General features: G+C 33.1%; 1 protein-coding gene across 1 annotated transcript; it reads right to left on the bottom strand.

Moving 5' to 3' along the window:
- Positions 1-9,491: 9,491 nt before the first annotated feature.
- On the bottom strand, positions 9,492-12,915 carry PABPC5 (poly(A) binding protein cytoplasmic 5). The gene is made up of 2 exons (XM_011361165.2): positions 12,715-12,915; positions 9,492-12,066 (listed from the first exon to the last, which is right to left on the bottom strand). Exon 2 carries the CDS (start codon positions 12,040-12,042, stop codon positions 10,894-10,896), a length of 1,149 nt encoding a protein of 382 aa, XP_011359467.1. The 5' UTR covers positions 12,043-12,066; positions 12,715-12,915; the 3' UTR covers positions 9,492-10,893.
- Positions 12,916-14,396: the final 1,481 nt, after the last annotated feature.

Below are 14,396 nucleotides of genomic sequence, written 5' to 3'. Positions count from 1 at the left end.
ATCCATATTTGCTGTAAATCGGACACCACCATAGAAGAAAGTTTAAGATCAAGGTAAAGCTATGAGTTCTGGGTTGGTGGATGGTGACTTCATTTGAGCCTCTTCCTTCTTTCTGGATATTATCCTCCATTTCTAACAATAGAAAACGTAATTTAGTAGTTATCACATTCACCTAACAATAGAAAAAAAAAACATTTAATGGGTAGAAGGAAGATAACAGGACATGTGTTTTCAATAATTCAGTTAACAAATAAGTACTGCACACCTTCTCTGATCTCAGCTCTGTTATAGATGTAACTGTTTGAGAAAAGTAGATAGAAAAGAGGAGGCTATGCTTGAAGAAAAGTTAGTTTTCTGGCATGCAATAGTTAAACTTGCTAACATAATGCTTTTTTTTTTTGAAATTATGTTGTGGTGCAAAGGTGGAGTGTTGTTATGGAAGTAGGAGAATGACGAGGCATGAAGATAACTTCAGAGATCTTTAATGGGGGTTTGAAATGGAATTTTCCATTCTCAGAGAAAGGTAACTAACTATATGGATTCCACGATGGTAATCAGTTGTTCAAAAGCTATGAACAACTTTAAAGATACTAAAGCAAATTGCCAAAATAGTTTCAAAAGAATTCTAAAAAGTTAAACTTTGATTGTCAGTACTTGAGAGTGCCTGTTTTAACTACAACCTCACTAATATTGCTTAATTATTTCAGTATTTCTAATTTGATAGCTGTAAACAGTGCATCATTAAATTTGTGTTTCTTAGCAAGTCACCAAAGATGTTGCAATATTTTTGCTATGCAGTTGTTATTTCCCTTTTTTCTTTAATAGTTATCTGTTGATATAGTTACCCCACAAACACTTTTTCCCATATGCTCTTGTATTGATTTATGTGATCTCATTACATAAAAATAATTATAACCATAATTGGTATGAATATTTCCCAATTTCTAATTGCCTTTCAATTTTCATTTGATTAAGAGAAATATAGAAGTAAAATATTAATCTACATAAAGTTATTGACTTTTAATTTTTATTTATTCCATTATATTTTAATAATTTTTTAAAGTTCATCAACTTTAGCCATTATAAAGTAACATATGTGCATTGAGTAGAATAAAATTTGAAATATCCAAGAAAAGAGGAAGGTAAAGAAAATTACACTTTGTTCCAATTTTCAGAGCCTCATATTCACTATAAATATTTTGATGAGTTTCCTTTGAGTATTCTTTTTTGTCTTCTGTGGGAAAGTTTTATGTTGCTGTTGTTTGTTTATTAGCAAAATGCATTTTGTTTTATTCCATTAATATATGATATAATAACCACTCTTTCCTGTTGTTACATCCTCTCACGCCATGCAATTAATTTGTTAAATAAATATTTATTTACCATCATTAGATATCAGTCACTCTTCAAGGAACCAGTATACAAGAAAGAACAAAGTCTCAGCTCACATGGAAAATGCATTGTAGTGATAGTGGGGTGGAGGACCGCAATGCAAATAAACGTAAAATATGTCAAGTATTTTTAAATCCTATGAACAAAAATAAAGTAAGTTAAGTAAGAGGAATAAAGAGTCTGGAAGGGAGTAGGGTTTGCCATTTCATATAGAGGGATGAAAAAATACCTTTCTTATTTGGTGATATTTTTCACTAAGAACTGGTTAAATTGATAGAAAAAAACCATGCATATATATTGGTAAGGAGAGTTCCTAGCAAAGGAACAGAGTAGTAAAAAAGGAACTGAAATAGGAATGTGCTTGACATTTCTTAGAATATTGAAGGGACAGTGTGGCAGTGACTAGAAAGGGACGGAGTAGTTAGAGATTTAATCAGAAAGGTAAGGTCATGATAAGAACTTTTAAATTCTTTATGTGTGAGATGGACCACCACTGGACATTGAGAGCATGGACGTTACATGATCTGACTTATATTTGTAAGGAATCATCCAGTTGTGTCAAGAATAGAGTGTAGGAACAAAAGGGTGAAAGCCAGAAGTCTAGTAACTCATTTCACATTCGCCCCAAGAATACTTGCCAGCGGCATTTGTGGCTGCATTGTTTACTCTAATATAACTTGTGGATTACAGTCCTAATCTCGCCTCCAATGTTTTCCATGAAATATCTTGTTTTTATTATTATCTTTGTGTCGCTCTAGTATATTGATAGTCTTCGGAAACAAATTACATATTCTATTTATAGCATTCTGTTTTTAGTAATGGTATTTCTATTTACAAAATATAATAGTAGTGATTCTCAATTGTTGAAAATGTCAAATGCTAATAGGCGTAGCATTCCTATGTGTAGTGTTAAATTAATGCTGGCAGCGAGCTGCACTTTTTTTTTCTAAACAGGAAAAGGGTTAAAAGACTGCTGAAATAATCTAAGTAAGAGATGATGGTGGTTTGGACTGGGCTTTTGACGATAAGGTAATAATTGAGTCATAAGATATTCAATATATTTTCGAGGTAGATTGGATGTTGGGCATGTGAAGAAAGAAAGGGATCAAAAATAACTCCAAGGTTTTGGCCTAAAAACTACAAGAGAGGAGCTGCCATTTACTGAGATGGAGTAGATACAAAGAGGAGCAGATTTAGAGGATGAGATAGAGTTCAGTTATTATAAAATCTTTGTAATTGTATTTTTAGATAGTTTTTTTCTTTATTAAGGACATTCTACATTTTAGTTACAAACTATTTCTAAAATATAAATAATGAAAAAACAATAAAATAAAAATTACCTATAATTTTATAATAAAAAATAATGTTTTGATTAACTACAGTCTTTACACACACACTCACACAGTATATACAAGTGTACTGTGCATATATGTGTGTATATATATATATGTATATAATCTTTTTCTTACGAAAATGAACATTTATGATTTGATTGTATTATTTTGTTTCATATTTTAACTATTTCATTTTAAACTTATTTTATTGAATGATATCAGTTAATAATTTGTTTTTAAATTATGTGTCCTAAATAATTAACCTTAGAAAATACTTTCTAGGCCAGTCTAGATCAGAATTTCTAGATCAGGGGTTGAAAAACTCTAACTTGCAGTCCAAATCTGGGGAGCCACTTGGTTTTCTATGAGCCGCAAGCTAAAAAATGTTTTTGCAGATAAATGTATTTACAATTTATTTGATAATTGTGGAAACCAACTTTGACTCTAATTAAGTGAAATGTAACACCCTCAAATTCTTCTCATTAGAATTGTATTACCAAATATACTATTTTATTATCATTATCATTAGTACATTTTGAATTTTGTGAATTTTAAAATGTTTAGGAAAACTGTATGAATGTTCCTCAAAAAAATAAGACGAGAGTTACCGTGTGACCCAGTAATCCCTCTTCTGGGTATCTACCCAAAAAGTTTGAAAACATTTCTTTATAAACATATATGTGCTCTATGTTCATTTTTGCAGTATTATTCACAGTGGCCAAGACATGGGAACAACTGAAGTGTCCTTCAATAGGTGATTTGATAAAGAAGATGTAATACATCTATATAAAAGAATACAACTCAGCCATAACAAAATAAAATGCTGCCATTTGCAACAACATGGATGAATCATACTAAATGAAGCAAGTCAGATGGAAAAGGTAAAGAACAATATGATTTCACTCATATGTAGGATGTAAAATAGAAAGCAAGAAATGAGCAAACAAGATAAACAAATAAATAAAAACAGATACAGATAACAGTTTAGTAGTTATCAGAGAGAAAGGGGGGTGGGAGGAGTAGAAGAGGGTAAAGGGGGTCAAATATATGGTGACAGAAAGAGATTCAACTTTGTGTGGTGATTACACAATGCAATATACACATGATGTATTATAGAATTGTACACTTGAAACCTATATAATCTTATTAAACAATATCACTCCAATAAATTTAATAAAATTTTTTAAAATGTATGGATATATTTTCGTTTGTTTGTTATATAAGTACCCAAATAATATCCTTGATCTTACCTGTTGTCCCACGAAGGCTAAAATAATTACTATTTGGTCCTTACAGAAAGTTTGCTAGCTCCTGTTCTAGACCTTTATAAGATTGAATAAGAATCTTCTGAAGCTATGAAAAACTGTAGATTTCTGCTTCTCACTCCATCTCACTACTAGTACATTAATTTTGTTTCAGCAAGCCAAGGGAGTCCTAGGAATCTCAATTTTAACAAATCACCCCAGGTCATTCTGTTATACTCTGGACCAAATTTGAGAAACAAAGAATGCCAACTTGCACAGAGCTAATTTCAATACTGCTTTTTAACTACATGTGGGCATATACTTCACCACCAGCATGCTGGTAAATATCAGTTCATTGTAAAGATATCACTGGAGTAAGTCACCTATGGCTATTTCCACCTGTCATCATTTGCCTAATTATCTTTACTTGGAAGACAACCTTGCTTGGGAATCCAAGCATTGTTTTTGTTCTTTTTTTTTTTTTTTTTTTTTTTTTTGTCTAGGAGGTCTGTGGTTCTTAATTTGAACTCCATGTAATAATAGATACATCATTCTTCCTGGGTTCCATTTATTTGTTCTTATCTCCCTTTTATTTCCTCTTTATTTTTGATTATGTATATATGCATGTAGGTATGCACAAGTCCATCCATCCATCTAATTTCCCCATAAACACACGATTTAACTTTACTAGAATTAGCACTGCTTCCCATCCCAATCGTCATACGAACCTTGATCTTTTTTTATAGGAATGATTTACCATTTGTGTCATAGTAAACTTAGAAATTTACTAATGCACCTTAAAAAAGAGCAAATGTTGGGACGTCTGAGTACAAACTACAAAACATAGGGAGCTTTAAAATTCAAAACACTACAACACACTTTAGAATCATTGTTGTTAAGTTAGGAATTATGACTGGAATACCTTAATAAGAATTCCAGGATGTCTCAAAATTTCTAGGTAGTATATGTAAACCTAAGAAAGGAGGAAATAATTTATCTTCTGAAACAATTTTAAGCATGAAAGCTGACTCTTCTTAGTGAAGTTTCCATGAGGTGCCACAGTTTCATAGTCATAAGGGCCAAATCTTTCCTCTGTTCTCCACCTTCTCTGCATTCTCAATGCTCTTTTAAGCCTACATATGATGTCGCACCAGAGAAATGTGGCTCCCCTCTCTTAGTAGTCATGAAGGATTTCCAAGACTTTTTTTGCCCTTTGTAGCCAATCCTCACTTTTACATACTTTTATGAGAGCTCTTTCCCAGGGGATGATGTATTAATTAGCATTAAATTGTAGTTTACATTTCAAAATATGTGTGTTCAATTTATCTGAAATTCTTCTCTCTTTTACTGATAGATACCTAATACTGAATAAAATCATTTAAATTTTTGGCCCCAGATTAGAGATAAAAGGTCAAGTATGTAATTACTTGTATCAGAAACCCAGCTTAAGTGATCTGTATGACAAAACTTGCTGTTGAGGAAAGCTTGTGACACTGTTTTATGGTTTATATGTCACTTATAAATAGAATATATTTGTCTTTGAGCATTAAAATAGGTTAAGTACATGCATTTCTCATAACCTAAAGAGAAAAAAATAATGAAAATGACCCACTGGTCTAAGAAAATCATTCTGCCTGAAGTAAAACTTTTTTTCTTTTGGAGTCTAAAGTAAGAAACATATTTAGTTCATACTTGTTCTTTATTCTTTCAGTTTGTTTTACTTATATCAAAATATAATAGAACTTTCAGAAAATTATATTTTCCTATATTATATATTTTCACGCTTTGCCTGAGGGAGTTCACATTACTGTGGTATGTCTCAAACAACTAAAGGTTGTATATAGATAATTTTCATTGCCTGTGTTGCCACTTCAGAAAAGTTGGGTAGCTTCTCTTAGCATTATCTCTTGTTATTCTTGGAATGTCACTTTCATATCTCAAAATTTGTCCCATATTAGCAATATATATTTCTAACTATATATAGTCTACCCAGTCTTTGGTATTCAGATCCACCAGCCCATGTATACATGATGAAACCACAATTCCAAAAAGACCCCATAGCTTATCTGTTGGTTTAATTAGCATCATTCTGATATTACATTTTTTAAAAAGAATATCTTCAGATAGATACATTCATCCACAAGTAAAAAGTAGACATTTCCCATATCTACTTCAGCTTAACATGCAAGTCCTGAAACTTTATCTCAACAAAATGGTACAATACAACATACATGCACATCTAATAGAAAATTCTGAGATGATGTCTAGACAAACTATGTAGTAAACCAGAAATACCTTATTTAAACTTCAGTGTTCAGTAAGAATGGTACTGAGATTAGGTCGTGGAGGTAAGAAGCAGAGAGGAGCAGATTAGCACTAATAATTATTTAAGATATTCACTTATAAATGAAATGTTCCTGAGGTTTAGTATTACTGTAGTAGTCAAATCAGTGTCAAAAATAATCAGATTGAATAAAAACTTTTTATTCATGCTGCTTCACCTTAAAGTAGATATCAAACTAGGTAGAATTTTCCTGTCTTCACAGTATTAAATTAACATTTATAACTTTTAAATTACTCTTTATTTCTCTATTCCCCTTCTTTGAATTATTCTTGAGTTCATTCACAAATCCTGTTTTTCAAAAATATTTTTAATCGAAGTTATTGGGGTGACATTGATTAATGAAATTACATAGGTTTCAAGTGTACAATTCAATAATACATCATTTGTATATTGCACTGTGTGTTCACCACCCAAAGTCAGATTTCCACCCGTCACCTTATATTTGACCTCCTTTACTCTTATCTACTTTTGATGAGAAATTTAGTAAGTAAGTGAATCCTTTTTGGGGGGCTAAATGGGAGAACTTTAAAAATTAACTGACTTCTGGGGGTGAAAGTACTTGGAGTTAGTTTTTAAAGTTTCATAGGAATTATATCTTCAGTATGTGTATGTTTAAGTTAGTCAGGCCTTTCTCTTCTCAGATTTCCAGTGGTAGCTACATTATTTCTAACTACTGACCATTATCTCCTGGGGGCAAGTGGGATACATTAACTCTCTTGAGGCTCTAAAAAACTATTTGTTAGGTTACACTTCATGGGAAGTAAATAACTCCCTGAAATATGTAAGAATCAATTAATTTCACATGTGCAAGCATTAATCTCTCAGGGATTCTCGCGATCACTTGATTCAATGTAGAAGCAAAATCTTGTGGAATAGTCTTGGTCTTGAAGCAACATTCCATTAATTTATTTTAAAAAGTTTCTCTACAAATAGACTTTTATTTAAGTTATGCCAATTATTAGCAGCTTTGTCTAAGAAAGGTTCATCAGTTGAGTGTTTAATAATAATGAAGGAAAAAAGCATGAGAAGTGTGAAAGCATTGATAATACCTTAACAGTATAAGCATGAATTTATGTCACCAGTAACACTATGTTAGAAATACCAATCTATGTAACCAATGACTTTCAATTTTCTTCATAGGATGAGAGTTAATAAAAATAGCTTATTCTGTAATAACTCATTTCTCTTGTTGTCAAATACTGAGAATTAGAAAACAAACAAATAAAAGGATATGATCCATAGGCTATTTAGTCATTAATTCAACAAGTAATCATGGAATGCTAACTATATTCCAGGTATTCTCACAAGTGCTGGGAACATTTGTTATCATCTATATTCAGTCATTTACAAATACATTTCTAACTGTTCCCTTAAATTAGGCCATTTATTTATGAGTAAGGTGACAATCTCTCCATTGCTAAATATTCCCTTAAAAAATAAATATTCTTACATTTTTTTCACTGGGCTAAAAATATCATTTACACATATAACATTTTATTTTCCTCCTTAACCATAGATATAATCAGAAAAGCACCAGTATGTGTGAAACTTCCTGTACAGAAAAGCTTCCCCCAAATAACCTTTAATGTGATGGTTTGTAATCACAAAGCAATGTTCTTAATTTTCTTCTCCTTGGGCACATTTGAAGTTTGTGTAAGTGACTGTTTTGAAAAGCTTTAAAAAAACTCGTATTAAAAATCCATTGTTAAGTTGATCATTGATAGTATAGTTTTACCAATTTTTACTAATTATCATGAGCTAGGAATGAATAACAATATATTTTTAATGCTTTGTTACTGATTTAAGCTTTTGTATTTGTGCTCCCCCTTGGAAACATTAATTATAAGGAGTCTATTAAATGTAGCTAAACATAAAATATAGAAGATTAAAAAACTATACAGGTGTTTGTGCTCAAAGAGAGATTATCTTTCTTTTATATTTTCCCCTGCTTTTCACCAATTGAATTTAGTTTTTTTTTCTTTTTTTTTATTGTTTTGCAGGGTCTTAACATGTATATTTTATGTGTATTTAAGTACATTTTAAGTTCATTACACTGGCTAACTTTTTGAAAATAGTAATAATTTAAATACTTAATTTCCTGAAATGTTTTAAATGCTTATGATTGAAGATTTTTACCTTCTAGAAAGTTTTAGCAATTTATATTGAATCGAAGCATTTGTAAAAACTTTAGACTAATAATGAGACTTCAAGTTTATAAATGTAAATGCAAATTGGTAATGAGTAAAAAGAAGTAAATATGGTAAATAATAACCAATGTAACTATTTAAATTTTATTTGGAGTTGCATCATTTTCATATATTTTAATGATCAGAAAGATGTAAAGCAAGTAGTCTTATAAACTATGAAAATTATATCCCATTATTTTAGTTTTTCTTTTGTCAGTTTAATTGAAGACTATATCTTGAACGTTTTTCAAAATTGTGATACATCTAGCAATGATGTGCATTTTAATTTTTCTACCAGTTTTAAGCTTTTACATGCTATAGATATTTTTTGTCAAGCTCATATAACTCAAAAATGTTCTTAAGCAAGGATGTTCAACACAACATTATTTACAAATGTAGAAAACATTGAAAAACATATAAATCTTATTCAATAATGAACTACTTAGATAAGTTATAGTACATCCACAAAATGGAATACTACGTAGTCATTAAAATGATGATACAGATAGATATTTATTGACATGTAAAGATGGTTATGTTTTAGTTTAAAGTAAAAAAAAAAACATGACAGTACATATAGTATGTTTTCTTTTTTGTTTGTAAAACAATGTGTGTATACATAGGAAAAAAGTCATGGGAGGATATGCATGTATTGAAAATATTAATAGTGGTTATCTCTGAACTGTGAGAATTTTGCTTCCTTTTTTATGAATTTTTTATGAATTTAGTAATGTGTACATTTTTTAGAATCAGCATGTATTATGTTTAAAATTGAAAAAACTGATTTCCACTTGAAAATGTTTGATAATGAATATATTTGTAATTTACAAATAATTACATAGAAACAGTTTATTCTCATTATTTTGTGGGCAAATTGCTAACAAAAATGTTAACAAATTATATATTTATATTGCATTATGTATGAAACTGAAGATTTCTATATAAAGTAATAAAAAACAACTAAGAATAGACATTTAATTACAGTTGGATCTGTGATATGAGTAAATCATATTTTTTAAATGTAATTGTTTAAATTTTACATAAATTAGGTATTTATTTCTCAACTTCCAAAACGAATTTGAAGTGGAATATATTAAAAGAGAGAAAATCAGAAGGAAACATAAAAGTAAGTGTAACATGGCTGGAAGGTAGATGAGTGGGAAGAAGAGGGAACTGCAAGTGAAGTACAGAAAATCCGTAATCTAGAAATTACAATCTAAATGATATAACTGCAACAGAACAGAACATTTTGTCACAATTTCCGAGCAACCAGACATAAAGAGATACATACTGGATTAACAGTTCTCATGTGATAGATAGAAGCATATGATTTACTCAAGAGTGACAACCTTTTCTTTAATTTTGAAACAAGTGTGAATATTATCACATGGATATATTCAGCAATTTACAAGAGATAATGACAAATTTAATAGATGTTATTCAAGGTAGTTTTTTAACATTATATAGATTATTTAACTTTTATATTGACACAATAATAGCTGAAGGTAAAATCTTAAAATTATCTCTATGTAAAGGCAGTTCAGTACAGTTATCCATCTTGTTAATTTAACATTATTCAAGTATACATACAAAGGAGTTTAGAAAAATGAGTGGTAAGAATGCTCTGTAGACTGTCCTCAAATATCAAATTTCTCAGGAAAGTTTTTTAAGATGAAATTTAAAATTTAAATAATTAATACCTGAAGTGTTAATTTTCTAAGGTACTGATTGAGAAAACACCATGTAATCTCTGGGCATTACATTAATAATGAAAACTCCTAACACTTAGACAAAGCCACTACTGAGTCTGTGGTCTACCCAAACTATATCTTGAAAAGGATAATAATATAAATAAATAAAAGGAAGGAAAGAAGCTCACATCTTTTTAAAAGAAGTCATATTATGTTATAATTTAAAGTGAAATTATGCACAAATGATAACTGGCTGACATACATTTTCCCCTGCACTATCGATTTCTCAAAAAGCAAGTTAGGAGTTTTCACTGTGATAGATTCAGAAGGACCATTTTGAGAATATTTTCATAGATGAAATCAAATTTAGCAGTATTATTGAAACAAGGAAGGAAATATACTCAATTATCTCACCTTGACTCGTTTAGGAATAAAAATGGGTGGAGGAATAAACTTTATTCTCCATTTTTCTAAGAATATTATATCAAAAAATAGTACAAAATGAGTTTTACAATTAGAAATTATGTTATTCACTAAAATGAACAAGGTTTTCTAGTTTCACATTTTTTTTAAAGCAAATATTCACTTAAAAAAAAAACACACAAAAAAACGTGAATTGACATAAAATAACCTCTTATCACAAAGTAGCCCAAACTAAGTAGGCACCAGCTTAAGGCTGAAATAAATTGAGCATTCTTATTCTCACCACCGGCGCCTGGCCTGCCCCAGGGTGACATGCAGGGGCTTGGAGCCCATTATGCGACCATTCATCTCATCCACTGCTTTGGTAGCCTCTTCAAAAGAGGAGTAGCAGACGACCCCAAACCCTTTGCCTTGCCCCACTTCCACCATCACTTTAGCCCGGCTAATTGATCCAAAGGAAGAAAATTCCTCCTTCAGCTTTTCATCATCGATTGTCTCATCCAGGTTCTTAATATAGACAGGCACCCCCGGAGGCCGACTTTTTTCTTTCAATCTCAGCCGTTCAAATCTTCGCCTTAACTCAGCCAGGCGCTCGATTTTCTTCTGTGCTCGTCCAACATATAGGACTTTCCCATCGATGGACTTTCCGTGCAGGTCTAGCACAGCCTTTTGGGCAGCCTCGTGTGTCTCGTATCTTACAAATCCAAAGCCTTTAGATTTCCCACTGGCATCTCTTATTACCTTAACACTCTCAGTTGGCCCATATTCACTGAAAATGTCCTTCAGTTTTTCGTCATCCATGTCATCTCCAAAGTTTTTAACAAAGACGTTGGTGAAAGTTGCTCTATCCCTGGTTCTGACTTCAGCTGCCCGCTCTTCCGGAAATTTGAATCGGCCAACATAAACTTGGCGATTGTTGAGCCGCACTCCATTCATGTGCCAGATGGCTCTGTTGGCAGCCGCCAGGCTGTCAAAGTGCACATAGGCATAACCCTTAGAGCCATTGTCATCGCATACTACTTTGCAAGAGAGAATGTTTCCAAAAGCAGAAAATAAATAAAAAAGGGCCCTATTGTCTATGGATTTGTCCAGGTTTTTGATGAATATATTTCCTACTCCAGATTTTCTTAAGCGGTCATCTGGCTGAGACCACATGAGGCGGAATGGTTTGCCATTAATCAAATCAAAATTCATGGTATTCAGGGCCCACTCTGCATCCGCAGGAAAACGGAAGTTAACATAGCCATAGCCCAGGGGGCTGCGGGTCACCGGGTCACGGCAGATTCGGGTGAAGCGCAGGGGGCCAGCAGGCCTGAACTTTTTATATAGCATGTCCTCGGTGACATCTGGGTCCAAGTCACCCACGTATAAGGCAGCCTTGAGGTACTTCTTTTTCTTGCCAGCAGGATTAGGCTCCCCACTCCCCATCTCTCTGAGCACAGAGAGGAGATTCTGTTGAGAGAGAGAGAGAAAAAAAAAAAAAAAGCTGCTTTCTCTAAGGTATGGGCCAAGCAGCTGTTCACGAATAGAAAAACGCCAAGGCGAAGGAAGCTAAAAAGCAGACTCAGAAACCCTGTTGAGGCTGAGAAAATGAAGTTCAGAAACACCTGGTCAGTAGGCTCAGAACGCATCAGACAAAAAGGCACCCTAATAACAAATCTCTTGTACCTTAGGGATTTACAATTTCCACCCATTCAGATTTAAAATGTTTCAAAAGCCAGCAGTAGGAAAGAAATTTCCCTTTCTCTGTTAAATTGTAAGAAATCATCAAGCGGCTCCCCATATCTAGCATTGCAGACCAAGGCCTCGCAATCCGTTTTCTGCATAAATATAGGCCTCGAGCTCCTGTTGGCTTAAAATTACATCAACAAGGGCAGGGGCGCCGAACGTGTATTCCTCCGCCGGCTGCCTGGCCGGTCTCAGGCGGTCTCCCAGCTAAGTAAGGCCGCTACACACACTGAACGTCAGCGAAAGCTGACTGCACTTGGTGCGTTGGGCCGGCAGGCTGCAGGCGGCGGATCAGACAGAGACAGACAGACAGACACACGCGCGGGGAACCGGAGACCGCCCAGATACCCAAGATGCCCACTGGGTACGGACCGAGTGACGCGCGGTGATTTCGGCAGCCTGAGACTCGCGGCAGGTCCGGAGGGACTGACTGGCAGACGCGCACTGGGTCAGCTCAGACGCGAGGCGGTTCCGGACAGATGCGGGGCGGAGTCAGAAGAGAAGGACAGATGCGCGGCGGGCGGGCAGAGCTCTGACCGATGGACAGGGATTGCTCTCCGCAAGACAAACCGACCCAGGGACGAAAAGCCTGTAGCTGTGGTAGGGCGGGGCGCGAGGAAACCCGGAACCGTGCTAAGTAACTTCCCGCTTCTCTGTGCCAAGATTTAAAAAAAAAAGAGAAAAAATGGTTTTTAGATTTGTTCTTATTATTGAAGTTTTATTTATTAATTATTTTAAAATATTATTTTTAGTCTGCTGACCCAAAAATCAGAGGAGGTGACAACTTAGGCGGAAAGAACTCTCATAAGGTTTTTTATATTTTATTTTTTTAACTGATTTCCTAAATCATTTCTGTTTAGGAAATAGGATATAGCTTGCATACTTTTCTTGAGTGCATTAGAAAGTCAGACTCGACAGCTGTCCTGGACTCCCAGTCCAGTGCTTTACGATCACGGGGTCGAATAAAACACAGGGCCATGTTGTCTTTGGCCTTTATCCTTACTCCATTAAATTCCAGCATAATGGTAGCATTATCCCCAGGTAGTAGGCAGAGTTCTTTTCACTGCTCCAGTAATACTAAGGCTTTAATGATTGCAGAGTCATAAAATGGCTTTTAAAGGTACTTAGTGCCACAAAATATTGAAGATGCTACCTCTATAATCACAAATTACGAAATCTTAGTTAAAGAGATAAAAGCTGCAAAATCAATGCAAAATACATAATTAACGTTCGCAGATGAAACAAGCACATAAAGATATAGGCACTTTACACAATTAATTACTAATTTCTACATGAGCTGTCAACTTTACACCATTGCATTTTTTTTTCCTTTTAGACTGTACTATTGACTAAAGATGACAATTTAACCTCATTATTTGCTCAAATATTTAATAATTTTAAAAATTGAACTCTTGTGCTTGCTTTCTAGGATTCTTGCTTAACTAGGGCATGGAGACTGAGAAAAACAAATACAAACAAAAAATATTATGGAGGTAGACTAATAAAAACTGGTCTTACAATATGACTACAGTGACCAACATATAGAAACACTTGCAAACACTTGCTTTGTTCATTTTATTTTGAACACAATTTTTAACCATCTTTCCTGCTAAGCTGAATTAACAATAAGCTTTTAAATTAACTTTTGACTGTTTTTATTTTTCTTATTTAAAAATATTGTTTTACTGGAAATGTTATATTAAAAAACAACATAAATCTAGGAAAATAATTTCCACAGTATTATTAATGAATCAGATCAATATTTTAAAGTCATTTATGTAACCATCTAAATACCCATATTCCAATTCATTTATACATAGTTCCTCTAAGATTATAGTTAGAAGTGGGTTGTTAAAAGTAATTATTTTCAAAATAACCTCCTCTTTACACTTACCAGCCATTTTGAGGCCATTGTACTGTAAATATTCTAAACTATAGTGACCTTTTTAGTAGAGCAAAAATAAAAAAATATATATATAATTGCTTTGAAATAAATTGTAGTGTTCCCTCCTTCATAAGCAGCAGATTATGGAAAAAAGGAAAGCATTTTCACA

This window comes from Pteropus vampyrus, unplaced genomic scaffold, assembly GCF_000151845.1.
Source record: "Pteropus vampyrus isolate Shadow unplaced genomic scaffold, Pvam_2.0 Scaffold63, whole genome shotgun sequence".
Classification (NCBI taxonomy): domain Eukaryota; kingdom Metazoa; phylum Chordata; class Mammalia; order Chiroptera; family Pteropodidae; genus Pteropus; species Pteropus vampyrus.
The sequence above is the reverse complement of the archived record's forward strand: the minus strand, read 5'-3'. Positions and strand labels throughout refer to the sequence as shown.

What these genes read in the sequence shown, in the direction of transcription:
- PABPC5 (XM_011361165.2), bottom strand. Translation starts at nt 12,042, where the DNA reads ATGGGGAGTGGGGAGCCTAATCCTGCTGGCAAGAAAAAGAAGTACCTC.